General features: G+C 36.4%; 1 protein-coding gene across 4 annotated transcripts in view; it reads right to left on the bottom strand.

Annotated features, from left to right (window-relative positions):
• Positions 1-1613: 1613 nt before the first annotated feature.
• Positions 1614-17645, bottom strand: part of CLASP2 (cytoplasmic linker associated protein 2) — a 189340-nt gene continuing 173308 nt past the window's right edge. For 2 of the 4 annotated variants that reach the window (XM_082637537.1, XM_082637538.1), the window contains 6 exons: positions 16223-16451; positions 9969-10162; positions 9337-9465; positions 6955-7161; positions 5749-5865; positions 1616-3512 (listed from right to left, as the gene is read on the bottom strand). In XM_082637537.1, coding sequence (XP_082493663.1) covers positions 3426-3512; positions 5749-5865; positions 6955-7161; positions 9337-9465; positions 9969-10162; positions 16223-16451 — 963 coding nt within the window. In that variant the 3' untranslated portion in view covers positions 1616-3425. Of the gene's footprint in view, positions 3513-5748; positions 5866-6954; positions 7162-9336; positions 9466-9968; positions 10163-16222; positions 16452-17645 lie in introns of all 4 variants that reach the window. The other 2 variants (XM_082637540.1, XM_082637539.1) reach the window with 2 other exon arrangements.

Below are 17645 nucleotides of genomic sequence, written 5' to 3'. Positions count from 1 at the left end.
AATCGCTGCTCCACCAGGGAAGTCCCTAAGTTTGAAATACTGAAATTCCGATACATATAAAGATTTCTTGTATTTTCCTGTTCTATTTTAGATTACTATTATGAGTAATTTAAACCCAGCTATTTAAGTAATTAGTATATCTTTAAATAAGGATTGTTTTTCTATATTTAGTAATTTCATAGTAAAGGCATCTATAAAACTGCCAAGTAGGAAATAATTGGAGATGTGCCAAAGATGTAGCTATTTGTTATAAGAATATCCAGTGAAGATCAACAACCCAGGATTATGCTGCACACATACCAATGAATATTTTGCTGCTGTTAGAAGTCATCCTATAGAAAAACAAAGAAGGAATATATTCAAAATGTATTGTTAAATACATGCACAGAACAGAAGCATTCAAAATCTTAGCTAATTCTAATCTTGTCATTCTCTGGTTAACAAAACTTAATGTTCCCTTACAGTTTTCAGCATTAAATCAAATTGATTATCTTAGCACTCCACAAAATAACAACACAGATCATCTAAAGTGGTGCTATGAGAGGTAATTTTTTTCCTTCAGTTTTTCATTATTTTCCAAATATTCCACAATAGAGATGGATAAATTTTTAACTGACAGTTTTTTTTAAAGCTTAATTCTAGACCTTTCATTTGCATGGCTATAAAACTATACTGATTAACTGCAGTAAAATGAACTAAAACAATACAGGAAGCAAAGATGTCAAAGGTTAAATTAAAAAAACCCTCATGTATTATGGAATAACATTAATCCTCATTTCTATTTACTGTAAATGTTTTTCTAAATTAACAATAATAAACACTTGAATTTACAAATAGATCTGGCCTGAAGATTTTAGTTTTTTACTGTAAGACATAACTTGGTGAAAAGTCATTTTGACCTGAAGTTTATAATAAAATATGAAGGAATATAGCAAATTTACTCCAAATATGAAACCTCAGGTTCAAATCATATCTTACTTGAAAATGTCAGAAGTCTATTACAGATTTTGAAAACCCACAAGAAACAAACATGTTTTAAAACCTGGAATTATATGTTTTAATTGGTTCTCAGCAGCGTGGGTAAATGAATGACACTGATGATTAGCTTAGGGGAGAAAAGCAGAAAGAAAAAAATTTAATCAGTAGCTTTTTATCACCATTCTTTAATAGCTGACATCTTAATATGTTTCTGGAATGAACAAATTAAAGGTATTATATATAGCAATCTGAATAGTCAACAATAACTTTCTTATAGTCTTATCAACTGAAAAAACAGAATTTTAAACATGACTTAGCTTTCACTTCGTCACATTAAACCATACTCTTCTGTTACTCAGTTCATTCATTTCTTGAGTGCCTGCCTTTAGATGCCAGGTGTTTGATCTAAGTTTTCAAGTAGAGTTATTGTTCAGCTTAAGCCACTCTATTTAGTTGTCAACAGTAGTTAGAGCAGGACCTTAAAGAAGAGGTCAAAATTAGATCAATATTTAGATCCAAAATGATTATAAAACATACCAAAGGTCATGGAACATAAAGCATTACTGAGACGAGTTCAATGTTTAAAATACCTTTTCTTTTTAAGGATAAGATATAATATATACATGCATATAGAGCTATATACATTAGATTGTGGCTGCTACTCCTGACATATCTTTTCTCCTTGGATGCACTTACAAATTCATGAGAATACCACTGAAACAGGACTTTCTAAGCATTTTTAAAAACCTAGTTATGAGATAAATGACTTGTCACACAGTGAGACAGAAAAACAACTGATATACATTGTTAATTTGTTCAAGTAATGTTATGTACAGTTTTATTGCCAGTATATGCACAACAGTAAGCATAGAACTATAAATACACAATGTAATTAACAGTAGAAAACAAAATTGTTACAGGTAAAGGGGGGACTATAGAGAAACTATTTTCCTGCTGCTAGAACAAAAAGGAAGGAAGGTAAAAGCCTATCACAAATCATCCATTCAGAACTCTTGCCTTAAATTCTTTACATACATTTCTACATTTTTTCGATTAAACAAAGTACAGATAACTCTGTAACAAAAGCAAATTGCCTCCCTAATAGGTATTTGCCTTTCCAGTCAAATTCACTTTATGTTAGGATTTAAAAAAAAGTCAAGATGAGAAATCATTAGTATCCTGGTTCCAAATTACCTAATTTGCCTTCCACCAAAACTGGTAATTTTTGAAAGTTGGTTGCACATGAAAATAAGAGGTGTAGCAAAAGGTGATTAAAAAAATTTGTTAAAAAGTAACAGAAAATCACCCTTTTAATAGTTTTCCAAAAGACACTATAGGCAGCAGCTCAGTTAAAAGTATTAGCCCTGAAGAGGTAGAGAATTTGAGCCCATTATACACAGATAATAACCTTGGCACCATCTTCTCTCTCATCAGGATCAATGTTTTCAAGTAAGACAATTTCATGGTAAAAGGAAACCAGGTTTCACCATTTAAAAGAAAAGGTGCTGGTCAACTCCCATGTCTCAATAATTAGTTTGTTTATTAAATGAGAAACAGAAGACGGTCAAGGACACACATGCACTTGATTTTTTTTAATGTTTCCATTATCAAGTTTATTCATAAGTGAATTTGATATTAATAAATAAAAAAGCATCATTCACAACAAAGATAAACAAACCAAAAAACCCTGCAATGAAACCTTCTATTTTAATAAGTAACAAGAAAAACACAGGCTGATGATTTGGTACAGCTTTCTTAAGGGATCATAGAGGGGACATGGTTTTAAATAAAGATGGCAAGATCAACAACCAACAAAAGCTATCAGCCTTACAGAACTGGCTGATTCTGTAACATTTCTTTGAGGTCTTAGTTTTAAACTACAGATCACCCCAAAGAAGTTGCAACTAATTAATGACGTGTATCACCATCACACCAACAGAGTCCAGCTGTAGTTCAGATTAGTCCTGCTTTATTTCACATCATTTCAATATTTCTAGCATAGGACATGATATGGAACTCAAAGTAGCAATAAAAATATTATTCTGCATTTGAATAAAGGCCAAAAAATGTTTTAGACTGTTAAACTTTTAAAGCTTTAAGCATTCCTGTTTAACCAGCATTTAAAAAAATGTATACAGTCATAACACTGGCAAAGGTTAATGGGAGGACAAAGAAGTAAAACGTGAAATGATGAATTAGATTAAAAATTACTTTGTATTGACCAACTGATGTTAATACTGCTTCTTTTGAATTTGGAATAACTATCATAAAAGTTACATGCAGATTGAGGATAGCCCTCTGTTACAGAAAATACAAAACAAAACAAAAAACTAAAACTGGGAAACAATGGTAACTTCCAAAAGATGTATTTGAAATTTTCCTTTCATTGATGAGGGTGGTCTGTCTGTTCTTTCTTTGAGAGACCTGGTTCACTTCCATCAGCTTCACTAACTTTGTCCAGAAACATCAGTAGTGGGATCAGCTCCTCCAGAACCTGTTTGTGCGCGTTTGATGTAAAGATTCAGTAGCTTCATCTGCAGATTCAAGCCAAACATGTCATTTGAGAAAGCTGCTCTAAATTATTGTAAGATGCTCATTAAAAAAAATTATACATATGTGAGCTTCAAAAGATATTTTAGACTGAGGGGTTATTATAATGCCCCAGTTACTGTTGATAATTAAGAATTTCAAAAAAAATATTTAAGTCTCAGTTTGTTCAGGACTGAGTATTCTAGCATGCCTTTCAAAAAATGTTACAGTGATAACATACAAAACTTAGAAAAAGAAGTCACCATTAAGACAATAATGATAAACACTTGAGCAGTATGTGCTATACAATATACTGCCTTAAATTCTCTTTTTATCTTCACAACATTTTACAGATGAGGAAATCGAGATACAGGATGTGCCATCCCTGCCTAAGGTCACAGGGGTAGAGAGAAGTGGGCCAGGAGAGGCAATTAGGCACTTGGGCTCCAAGATCTCAGACAACTACATCACTGCTCTCCTAACAAGAATGTTTTTGATTTCTCTGTGTCATTTTGCAGTCTTTATTGTATGAGATCATATTTTTAGTCTGGAATCAAAGCACATCCAATTCTGTTTTCTACTTTTTTTTCACCTAATGTCATTCTCAGATATTTTTCCCACCTACTGTCTTCACATGCAACATTACTACTGGCTGCCTAGTATTCTGATAAAGTGCTGAATTTTAATTCTTCTACAGACAACTCTGGATTTTCAGTACATAACTTAAACTTATGACAAAACTCAGGATACATTTTTCTCTGAAAACCACTTTGTTGTTCAAAGTTTGCTTTTTTAACATTGTCTTTGACCGAAGGGTTTTTAAACCTGGTGTCCACAAGATTCAGAGGCTCACCGAATGCCCCCCCAACGAAACTATGTGTAAAATTTATCTGTATGCATTTATTTTTCTTGGGATGAGATTATACCTAAAGCTCAAAGTGGTCTGTAACACAGAAAAGGTTAAGAACCACTGCTTTTTCTTTTGGCCACGCCACACAGCATGTGGGATCTGAGTTCCCTGACCAGGGATCACACCTGCGCCCCCTGCAGTGGAAGCGTAGCGTGTTAACCACTGGACCTCCAGGAAGTCCCTAGAACCACTGCTTTAATCTATCTATAACTTGTATAGGTATTTATTGTAAGGTATATACCTGAGCTCTTTTTCCTTCTATGTATTTTTTCTTCCCTTTGCTACTTAAAAAATAAATTTGATCATAGTAATGACAACTGTTAGGATTTGGGGAAACTTTTTATATGAAGGTGAGTGTCTTGCCAGTTAACTGGTTCATAAACCGTAATTCAACAATCATAGTTTATCCTTACCCCTTAGAACAAATTTCAAGGTTTTGATAGTATCAAAGAAATGAAGAAAGCAAGACTGATTTGTGTTTTTTTGCATCTTAAGGACTAATTGGAAAATGCATTTTAACATAACAAATCAAAGTTAAACATTTATTGTGATCATAATAAGAACAGAAAGAAGAGAAACAAATACTTGATTATCATAGTTCATAAAGGAAAATTTTTTAAATGTTCAATTGTTCCATATTTGGGGACATATAAATCCATGGACATATAACTACTATTTATTCTTAATTAAACAGCCCTTGGGGGTAAGGATTTGGGTGTGGGAGCGAGGAGAGTCAGTTGGTGATCAATAAATAACCAGAAGCTGTAAGCATTTTTTTCACAGCAGTCTACCAACCACCCTACCAAACCGCTGACCTCACCTGAGTAACAGATGTGGAAGTACAAACAGCTAAACCGCAACGGTAAGAGGAATAAGTTGGATTCGCAAAGCCTAATTAAAATCCGAACAACAAATTTACTCTTTTTATTTAAATAAATAAATAAATTAATTAATTTTTGGCTGCACTGGGTCCTCGTTGCTGCACGCAGGCCTTCTCTAGTTGCGGTGAAAGGGGGCCACTCCTCGTTGCGGTTTGGGCTTGTCATTGTGGTGGCTTCTCTTGTTGTGGAGCACGGGCTCTAGGCGTGCGGGCTTCAGTAGTTGTGGCTTGTGGGCTCTAGAGCGCAGGACCAGCAGTTGTGGCGCACGGGCTTAGCTGCTCCGCAGCATGTGGGACCTTCCTGGACCCATGTCCCCTGCATTGGCAGGCGGATTCTCAACCACTGCCCCACCAGGGAAGCCCCCAAATTTACTCTTTAACACACTCAAAGAACTAAATTTTGAAGAAGGACCCACAGCCACCATCTTTAGAACAGAGCAGCACTACTTACTTTACTGCCAGTGAGCTGACTGAGATGTGGTTTTAGTTCATCACCAATTACCGCATGAACAGCCACCAGGCAGAAGACACAAGCTTTCCGAACACTGCTCTCCGAATTATCATAACCCTGGGAAGAAAAGTCCTTGTTAGCACTCCTGCAGGATCTGAGGAAAGTACCATTCCACAGAGACAGAAGTGCAACTCAAAGAGGAGATCCCAAGTGTGCTGAGGAGAGAGAGCTTTACTGACTGGACAAAGTTAATTTCTCACCTTTTCAGGCAGAGACATGCCCTTCCCTCCTCCACCTCCCCTTCGGCATCCCCACTCCACTGTCAGACTTCCTTGTCGGGTTCTTTCTTACTTAGCTTAGAAAGCTGCAATCCTCTGACTCTGGGCCTGCCCCTCTGCCAATCCACCCTGCCAAAGTCTCTGAATTAACCTTCCTAAAGCATTCAGCTGTAGTGAATTCAACAGCTCCTCACTATTGAATAAAACCTAAACTCCTTGGCCTGGCAGTCAAGGTACTCCTGTAATCCAGGCTAAATTAAGCTTAACATCTGGCCCATCCCTACCATTACTCTAAGTTATTCATCCAACAGACATTTATTCAGTACCCACTATATGTATGACACACACCTATTACGTATATTCTGTTCTTAGCACCAAAGCACAGATAAGAAAGGAAAAGATTTGGATCTTATCTTCAAGGACCTCACAATTTAGTAGTCAAGGACCTCACAATTTAGTAGTAGTCGGCTTAGAACAGAGTCACAAAGGTAATACTGTAGAAGCACAAAGAAATGAATGATTAACTCTCTTCAGGAGGGATCTTAATATACATACTATGTAATATTAGTCATTAAAATTACATTATAGAATATTATTTATTGGATGGAAAAAGTTCACAATCTATGATTAAGTTAAGCAAAGCATGTTACAAAATATGATCCCATTTTTAAAAGTATTTATATGTATGGGTTTGTATGCATAGAAAAAAAACCACATTAAATGGTAAGTTACCATGCTAAATGGTAAGTTTTATGTTATGTATATTCTACCACACACACACAGAGCTAATTACAGAAAGTCTTTGCTCCGAACACCTAAGACAGCAGGAAGGCTTGGTCATGCCACTAGTGTTGCCTGGCAAGTGCCTAAAATAACTGAGTCCCAAATGCATCACACATAGCTTATTCCTCCAAGCTTTGCTGCTTACCTGTATTAGGCCTGGCATAATCTCTGGCAAAAGCAGGTTAAGGGTTTCCTTGGAAACTCTCTCTATCACTTTTGTTTGCATTTTGATTGCAGCCAGATTAATTGGGTAATCTGCAGTTTGGATGATGGGACAAAGCACTTTGATGCACTGCTCCGGACTGATTGAAGTGGCCAACACTGACGCAGCTTCCTCAGCAGATCTCACCACCTAAAACAAAGAGGTCAACATTTAGCAGGGATGTAATTTTGTAAAACTTACACTGTGGCCTGGATGTATACACTTCCTGAAATATATCCTAGGACATGATATCTGGGATTTTCTTTGAAAACACTAAACAAACATAAAAGGTGAGGGTACAGATAAAACAGGTTTGGTAAAACGGTGATAACTGTTGAAGCTAGAAGATGGAAACATGGTGCTTTTTTACATCATTCTTCCTTCATTTGTGTTCTCTTAATGTTGGCTTGATTCAGTGATTAAAAGCAACTTTAACATGATATTGTGGTCTAGTTCTGCAGGGGAGTGGAGGTTCTGTCCACCTAGACTACACTGTGACTGGAGTCCTCTGCATCAGCCACGCTGAGACCCTGCTCATTGTTAGGACCCCCAACTCCAGGAGGGCTTGTGCCTTTTATCACATTATTAACAAAATAAAATAAAAATCATTTCATTAATATGTTATCAAGTTAACAGGCTATTTCCCCTACTGTTCATAATGATTTTCTTTCCTTCTATATTGGACTTGGGGAGGGTAAAACACTGGTTCTGCAATGAAGAGAAGAAACAGTTATCTATATTTTTATTGGAATCTGTAATCTCTAAAGATGGTCTTGAAAACATGTAAAAATTATTGCTTTTGCTGCTACTTTGGTATTGTCTCATTTGTGCTCTCAATCTGTGAGAGGTACTTAAAAAGGTATAGTGGAAAATACACTGCAAGTCAGAAGACCTAGGGCTAATTTCAGCTCTAACAGCTTAAGAATGTCAATTTTATCTTTGGTAAAAACTGGTATGCTACAAGGCCTTATTTAGGTCGGAAGGTGGATAACTAAAGTACAAATATTACATAGTTTTTTTAAGCCTTCAGCAAGATGCTACAGATGTACCACTACTAAACAACAAGTGGATTTTTTAAAAAATCGGGATTAAAAATCCAGGTAGACTTAAAAGTTATGGCTCACTCTCCTATAAGATTCACAGTCACAGCTTCTGAAAAGTGAATTACCCAGAGGGTTTCGATTTTTTCATATCCTCACCAACATTTCTTATTATCATTCTTCATCATGTGTGGGAAGTGTGGTATCTCATTGTGGTTTTAGCTGCATTTCCCTAAAGACTAATGAGGGTGAGAATCCTTTTATGTGCTTATTGGCCATTTGTATATCTTCTTTGAAGAAATGTCAACTCAGATCCTTTGCTCGTTGAAAAACTGAGTTTTTACCTTTTCATTGTTGAGTTATGAGAGTTCTTTATATATTATGGTGGTTAGTCCCTTATCAGACATGATTTGCAAAAATTTTCTCCTATGTTATGGGTTGTCTTTTGACTTTCCTGAGAGCATCCTTTGAAGCACAAAAGTTTTTAATTTTGATAAAGTTCAATTTACTCTTTTTTTCCTTGTTGATTATTTCTGCTTTTGGTATTGAATCTAAGAAACTATTGCCTAACTCAAGGTAACAAAGATTCACACCTATGCTTTCTTCTGAGAGTTTTACAGTTTTAAATCTTATACTTAACTTTAATCTATTTTGTCTCACGGCTGTTTTAACTTTCTTTTTTTGACTTGTCTTTTGCTTATGTATTGCTCTGATGCTTTCTCTTAGAGTTGCAGTCCCTATTTGAAACTTGCTTTTCTAATTATTTTAATAAAAGTCCTTATGATTATCTCATCTCACTGATTATCTCATCAGTGTCATTGGTCATGATGGGGATATCCTGACTATAATGTAACAAGACAGGTTTACAGGACTCTTTCAGGAAAGCTGTCCTCATTGTTTTACTGAGAAAACTTTTAACAGACATCTAGCTCCTATAGGCAATTTACCACTCTAAAATAACAATGATTCTTATCTTCATTAGTTATTTTAAAAAACCAAATTCTTATTGGTAAACGGAAAGTGAAGTTAAGATTGGTGAACTCTAAATGGAAATCTAAAAGTGAATTATAGGAGAAAATGAAATCAGATAAATTATATCCTAGAGCTCACCTATTTTAGGTAAAAGGCCATGGTATCAATATAATTAGTTAAACAGAAAAGATTATATGTTTGCTTCTCAATCAGATACTACCTTGAACATTAAGAAAATGCTTGCTAAGAGTACTTTCAAACAACATTTGTATGTTTCATGCAATAATATCAGAAGTACTGTCAGGTCACTTACCTCCTTATGAGGATCTTTATGTGCTTCCAGTGTTTTCATGACAGTCAGTTCTGCATAGTTTTTAAATCTTGCTGGTTGATGCCTTAGGATTTCTCTTAAAACCTTTAATGCCAAAGCCCTGATTGTAGGCTAAGAAGAAATATTTTAATGTTTTTAATATTTTGGGCTGTAGATGATCTTTATATTTTCCATTTCTGTAACTTAAGGGTCTTAATATGGGTTGGGGGAATTGTAGACAACTGCATAAAATATGCGGTATATTACACAATTAAGTTTTCACATCTCTAGTTGAAAACTAATACTTCTTAAAGAAACCAAGAACCACTACATTCTATTAAAAAGGAAGTTTTACTTTTGAACAATGAATTCAAATATGCAAAAAAAAAAAGTACTCTCCTTTAAAAAATTTTGTCAGCAACCTTTCATTTTCCCTGTTGTCAACTGTTGAAAATCACTGAGCTGCTTGGCTGGGAAGAAAAAGTACTTTACAGTGAAAATTTCAGGCAGAAAGAAGCAGCAGAAAAGACTCATTTTCCCAATTTCCAAATCTGTGTAGCACTTGATTAATAGGCAATGACAGGCAATCCAAGACAGGAAAAACAGGCTATTGTTTACATATTCTGCCATTTTACCTCTTTATCCCCAAGGGTTTCAAGCAATAAAAGTAATATTGTTTTGAAGTGTTCATCCCAAACACTGAAAGATTCTTCCTGTGTCAGTTTCATGAGTTCATAGAGGGCGATTTTTCTTTCTTCTACACGTTCGTTATGGTTAGACAACTCCTTCAATAACTCTGCAACCAGGTCAGAATGGTCTAGGGAAAGATCTGTCATAAGGACATGATGTTAATTCTGTAACTTTATAGGTCAACTTTCACAAGTATGGGGATGACAACGTTATAACATGAAACACAAACAGAAAGTTGCTTGTAAAAAACCCCCAAAAACAAAGAAAAATGACCAAGTAATATTCTTTTCCATTTGTCATCCCCCAAACCTCAATGCTAGTTTAAAACCATTTATAATAAAAATTAACAGGAGAATTGTATAATGAACCCCCATGTACCCATCACCAGATTTAAAAATTATTAAGATTTTACCATTCTTACATCATCTTCGTAACCCCCCCAACTTTTTTCTGAAAAATTTTTAGCAAATCCCAAATGTATCATTTCATCCTTACACACTTCAGCATGCACTTCTATGTTGTCATGCCAGGAGGCTCACAGTGTCTGGGTACTCAATTTTCAGCGATACTAATAAATGATCACTGGATTTAACTGGTAACAACTTGATCCCACCATTGTAAAATTCCCCGTCAACCTTTTAACTAATGATTTCACCCACTGATGTTGCTGAATCAATTATTTTATTAGGAGTTAAAAATGGGTTGGAATTCTTCTGAGAGAGTGAGTTTATCAACTAGAGCTATTTTGATTGCCCTGAAATACAGTTTGATAGAAAAGGCAGAATACCTAATATATTTCCCTTTAAATTTCTGAGTCAAGAGTTGGGCCCAGTGGTTATCAAGGAGTTTTCATTTGTTTTTGCTTTCTTTTTTTAAAGTATAACTATGAACTCATGAATTTTATGAATGTTAAAGGACACATTGTTTATTTTTCAAAGTCATCAGATAATGCTTTGAGAAATCTTTGTAGGAAAGACAGTTAAATCCAAAAGTTCACATTAGAACATTAAAAAATACCAGAGTTCTTCCTAAATTCTTTTGGTGATAAAATACATGATAAATTCAGGTTTGAGGGACTTAGGCAGGCATTTGCTTGAGCTTGTGCCATAGATTCTTTTCCCTTCTAACTCATTCTCTGGAATAAAATAATCACAGAACATGGTGCCTGAGCCTAGAAGGTACACCTGGGGTCACTCCCTCTCCTAAGTCTCCAGGAAAGACAGCTAACACTGTGGAGCTGTATTCTCTGTGGCTTCACTTGGCATGAGTATGCTGGCCTTTTGGAGAGGGTTGCTGCCTACAAAAGGAAACGCTCAGGAGGAAAGAGCACTTTTCCCAAAAGTGAACCTTGAGGTTGTAGTTTGCCAGATGGTTCACAACTGGTCCATAAAAACAGAAGCTACTGTGCCTCATCCTGCCAGCTGGTTAGCCACTGACCTAGAGATACCAATGGCCTGAAATTATAGGTCTCAGGGAACCCACAACTACAAGTAGGGAAAGAAAAGTTATATTTCACTTAAGAGGATTCAGAAACCTGAGGAAAGGAAATCAAGCTGAACTACTAGAACAGACGACTTCTACTGGAATAAAACTAACAGATGATAGGGAAGGGAAATTGAACCAAAATGTAATGATAATATTCACTGCCTATAAAAAAGGAAGTTTGTTAGGACAACTTTCGTGGAACTATAATAAGAGCACGAAGAACTTCTGGTCCCCAAACACTCATACACAGAGTACAAAATGTGATTACTGAATTTAAAAACTTGAGATAATCTGGAAAGAATGATCACTGAGGAGAACTAAATTAGGTTTTGGAAGATCAGGAAGAACCTCTGCAAAATGCAGAGCAAAACCATGAAAAATAAGAAATTTGAGTTCAAAGATCTTAACTTGGAGAATAAAAACTGTCTTATAATAATTTCATTTGTATAGACCAACATTAGAACAATATTGCTGGCTTAACAAGAACTACTGCAGCAGGATCAACGCATCTCTATAAACCGCTCAAAAATCACTCCTGTGAAGTTACATTATCAGACTTTCAAAGATGTCATAAAATCATTCTGATAAGAGTATATTTTATTTCAGCTGAATAAAGGGAAATCTCAAGAAAATGCTTTGTTTCAAAGGAACTCAGTTCTCCTCTTCATGAATATAGGCTTTGTAATTACTCTAGAAGATAATTAGAAATGACTTGTCATATAATGGTCTGGACAGATGACTGACAGGAAAATAAGTTCTGCCAAAGAAAGCACATAAATTATTTGTTAAAAAACTGAACTATTTATGTCATACAAATGAGATAAGCCTAACGTACTGAATTAACTAAGATAAAGTATAATCAACTGTATTTCCTCTTCTGACACACAGAAACATTGTTGTTCTGTGAAAAGAACACAGGTTCTGGAGTCTCACCAAGCCTCTGCCCCTTAGCCTTTGTGTGATAGGAGTACGCTCTCAATTACTGTGGAGGCTGGGTTTTCTTATCAGTAAAATGGGAAAATAGCACGCACTTCCTAGGGTCATGGTGAGGACCTGGGCCTGAAATATGAGTCTCCCTTGAATAACAGTATCATCCTCACTAGAGGTAGTACATATTCTGGAATATTATAGTCCCTGGTGAACTTTACAAAGGTCATAATTAGAACTGGCCATTAGTGGGTTTGACTTGTTAGTTTTGATAAATGTATCACTAATGTGTGTATCTGTCTGTAATATGTACAGACACATCTGAGTAAGAGAGATACTTAATATGTCTCAGAATTTTAAAACAAATTCCTACTTGAACAAAATAATTATCTCCCGCCAAAAGTTTTATATTTTAAAAACAAAATAAGGAGAAATTTTACTTGGGGGCAGGGCATAAAAGAAAAATCAAAACAGCAAAATGGAGGTCAATACATTAAAAAAGATAATGTCAGCAATGTTTACAATAAAATAATGTCAAATAATGTCAAATAAGGTCTTCCCCACCTCAAATTTAAAAAAGAAAATAGACAGTAAATGAAAACAATTGCTATATGAAGCTTGGAACAACTACTATTTTGGTGTAACTGAAGGCTTATCTATCTTCAAATGTTTCAGAAGTCAATCAAGTATTATGCTGTGAAGAAATAACGTTCTCAAGTTCAAAAATATTCTACCCAGTTAGCTTTCAGTTATATTATTTCCAAAGATATTTTCCTTTAACAAATGAGAAATATATGATCCTTAGTAAAGGAGAAGAGAATTAGACAATAAGGGGGTGATCTTGCTAAGTTGTCATAATTTTGGCTTTGTGGTACTTGTGATATATCAAGCCTCAACATGAGAAGCTGGTAAAAACACAATTCCTCAATCTCATAAAATGAAGATATTTTTCCATTTATCAAAATTACAGGCCTGGGGACAGATTCCCAGGCAGAGTATGGAGGGTTTCCACACGTGAGAGTGGGAAGGATAGGGTTTCAGAGCTCAGCTAGAACAAGAAGTGTGTCCACATGTAGTGGCAACCAGGTGTGATGTGTCAGAGCCCAAGCAGAATGGCACTGAGGCCAAGGAAGTTGAGGGTGGAATGGCAGAGCCCAGCAGGGTGGGGAGTGCATCCGTGCAGGTGAGGAGGTGGTGGCAGAGATGGAGAACTGGCTGCACACAGGAGGATTGATCAAATAAGTAAGTATATTCAAGATAACGGAAGTCAGGTTTCTCACAGGGGGTTATTAATATGGAAAGGGAGAAACTAAAATTAATCTCATGGTGCTAGACTAGAATTGGAGTTATTGGTATAAACACATAGCTTTTGACAGATACAGCAATAGATATAAATCAGTGTGCATGCGTGTACACACACGCACGTGCACACACAAACACACACACTCCCTAGCTCTAGTCACTTAGAGGTCTGGGGAGTAGTGATGTCCCACCAGCAGTGAGTATACCTAGTGCCCAGACTTTAGTCTTTAAAGACCATTTTCTGTTAAAAGAAACCAAGGATCGATCCTTGGAGAAATGGTTGATTCCAGGACTGAAGCAAGGACAGTATAAGATTTTGCTCTGTCAGAATGTAAGAATGGGGACGTGTTAAAAGGACACAAAAGCCAGCTTGAATGGGATCCTGATGGTCAAATTAAGGAGCATCAAAATAAATAATGACAGTTAAACATTATAGCCCATTGAATACAACAGGAAACTATGTGTCTGTACAGTTATAAATATTTATTTTTTTAAGTAAATAAAATTTAAGTTTAATGAGGAACAGGATATTTAGTTTTAAAGTACCTCTCCACAAAACACTTACTACAAAATGAGTAACTTCATAGTGGAGAAGCCTGTTAGCAGCACCATAATCAAGTGATCAAAATTACATCACCAATCTTGGGGCAAAGGGAAATCATGTATTAGTTGAAAGATGCACTGACACTTCTGTGATACTGATGCCAAGAGTACAAAATCTGAATCCAATCGTAAGAAAACATCAGACAAACCTAAATTGAGGGAAATGCTACAAAATAACTGGTCTTTAACCATCAAAAGTGCCACGGTCATGAAAGCCAAGAAAAGACTGGACACTGAAGGAGACGTGATGATTAAATGCAACATGACATTCTGAACTGGATAATCCACTATAAGATATTATCGGGACAAGTGGAAAAACTCTAAGGATGGGTAGTTGTCAATGTAGCACTGATAATTCCCTGACTTTGATGAATATATTGTAATTATGCAGGAGAACTGTCTTTGTTTATAGAAAATATGTCCTAAAGTATTTGAAGTGATGGAGCGTCAGTTTGGCAACTTACTCTCAGATGGTTCAAGAAAAAGTTCCTTCTACTGTACTCCCAACTTTTAAGCTTTTGACTATTTTGAAATAATACTTAAAAAAAAACCCTACAGGGTTTCCCTGGTGGCGCAGTGGTTGGGAGTCCGCCTGCCGATGCAGGGGACACGGGTTCGTGCCCCGGTCCGGGAAGATCCCACATGCCGTGGAGCGGCTGGGCCCGTGAGCCATGGCCGCTGAGCCTGTGCGTCCGGAACCTGTGCTCTGCAATGGGAGAGGTCACAGCAGGGAGAGGCCCACGTACCACAAAAAAAAAAAAAAAAAAAAAAAAAAAAGGGAAAAAAAACCCTACATATATATGTAGGTATATATATATATATATATATACACACACCTATATAGTGCATATATATGTGAGATATACATATATATAGCGGAGCCGAAGCAAGAAATGTCAGTTGTGACCTCTGTGCATAAATAATTTAAAACCAATTTAAATTAAGCTGCTAAAGCTAGGTCTCAATCACCAGGCTGTTGCTACTACGCAGGGTTCCAAGGGCACTTTGCTGCTAGGTCCAATTCACACACTTCTGTTATGCTGCTATCATGACTAAACCTCAACAGCATAGTCAACTATTTGTGATAGATTAAAATACACCAAAGTGCATAATTGTGGCGATTTTATAGATTCTTATGTAATTTAGACAGTTTGGTATGTTGTCATAATTTTGCCTTTGTGGTATATGTGCTATATTAAGTCTCTTAACATGACATGTTTGCCAAAATATGATTCTTTGACCTCATTAGTAATCAAAGAAATTCAGAAGTGAAGATATTTTTCTATTCATCAAAATTAGAAAAATTAAAAAATAATCTGATATCTAATTTCTCAGTCTTCCTAACAATTAAGGAAATGCTCATTAGGATGACCTATTTTATATCCATCACAATGACAAAAAATAAAAACACTTAAACATTCTGGGTTGGTGAGGAAATCAGTACTACTTAAACTGGCCAAGTGTTTTGAGTTGGTAATTGGTAGTAACTCTCAAAACAAACTTACAGATATCCCTTAATTGGGCAATTCTATCCCTAGAAATCTCTTAGAATTACCTGTATGTGTACATAAATTTTATGCAGAAATATGTTCACTGACAGCAACACTGAGGGAATAAAGGGAAAATCAGAAATTACCTAAGTATGAAATCATAAGTGTTGATTTCAAGGATGATATTAGGATGATTAATCTGTCTCTTATTCAGGGTCAGAAAACCAACAAACCACTAGAAATGAGCTCCTAGAAGATGGGAGAGAACGTTCCCACCCCCAGAGATCCTTACTTTTTAGGGAGTTACAATAAAAGAGCATGCATATTTCATTTGCTTCGTTGATTACCAGTTCTCCAAAACACAGACAGTAGCAGCAGGACCCAGGACATACCATCAGGAAACTGGTCAGCATCATCATCAAACATGGCTTCCTTGAGGGCAGACTTATTGAAGGGACTGATGCTATCTGAGTAGTTATACGGATTATAGTCTCGAGAGCGTGGAGAGGAGTGAGCAGGCATCGAATGGAGCAATGAAGCTTTATTATCAAGGGCTGTTTGGCTTGAGTCAGTAGCATCACCTCCTGCTCTTGGATCAGACATCCCAGGACCGCCACATGTCTATTAATGGGAAGGGGAAGGCAGAGCAAATTAACTCCTTTTTAAATCTCTTTGAAATTCTAAAAAGATATTTCCCTACTGCTTCAAAGGCTGTTTTAAAAAGGTAACAATAGGGCTTCCCTGGTGGCGCAGTGGTTGAGAGTCCGCCTGCCGATGTAGGGGACATGGGTTCGTGCCCCGGTCCGGGAGGATCCCACATGCCGTGGAGCGGCTGGGCCCGTGAGCCATGGCCGCTGAGCCTGCGCGTCCGGAGCCTGTGCTCCGCAATGGGAGAGGCCACAACAGCGAGAGGCCCGCGTACCGCAAAAAAAAAAAAAAAAAAAGGTAACAATAACCAGCCAAAAAAAAATTAAGTAATGGAAATCAACATGATGAGTTAAAACTTACATGCAAAAAGTCACAGTTTATAGAAGAGATGTAAAGAAACCACAGCCATAAGGGCAAATAAGAACTGTAAAAGAATGCTGTCTCTCCTCCTAGAGAATGGACTTGAGGACAGGGGAGGGGGAAGCGTAAGCTGGGATAAAGTGAGAGAGTGGTAGTGTATATATGGACATATATACACTACCAAATGTAAGATAGATAGCTAGTGGGAAGCAGTCGCATAGCACAGGGAGATCAGCTCGGTGCTTTGTGACCAGCTAGAAGGGTGGGATAGGGAGGATGGGAGGGAGGGAGACACAAGTGGGAAGAGATATGGGGATATATGTATATGTATAACTGATTCACTTTGTTATAAAGCAGAAACTAACACACCATTGTAAAGCAATTATACTCCAATAAAAATGTTAAAAAAAAAAGAATGCTGTCTCTAATGATTCCTATAGTTTTCTTGCCAGTGGCTTGATCAAGCAATATATACAATGTGACTAGCAACAGTTTCTCTATGCCAGTTAAAGACACAAAAGGACTTTCATTAGCAACACAGAACTAAAAGCTCCCAGATTTCATTATTAAGGTTGTAAATTATACAATGACAGTGTGTCAACAAAGTATAAGAAAACCAAATTTAAAAAAGGCCTACTTAAGAAAAAATAAAAAAGTCCCAAAAGGACTGCATAACTTTTGGAAGGATGCCTGATGGAGTTTGAGCATATTAACATACTTATCAAAATATCAATTATGATCATCAATGTCACCATTACCACCGTCTACTGAGCAACTCTGTGCCAAGTCGTTAGCTAGGTGCTTCAC

This window comes from Mesoplodon mirus (assembly GCF_964341445.2).
Source record: "Mesoplodon mirus genome assembly, chromosome: 12".
NCBI lineage: Eukaryota > Metazoa > Chordata > Mammalia > Artiodactyla > Ziphiidae > Mesoplodon > Mesoplodon mirus.
This window is presented reverse-complemented; position numbering and strand designations above follow the sequence as displayed.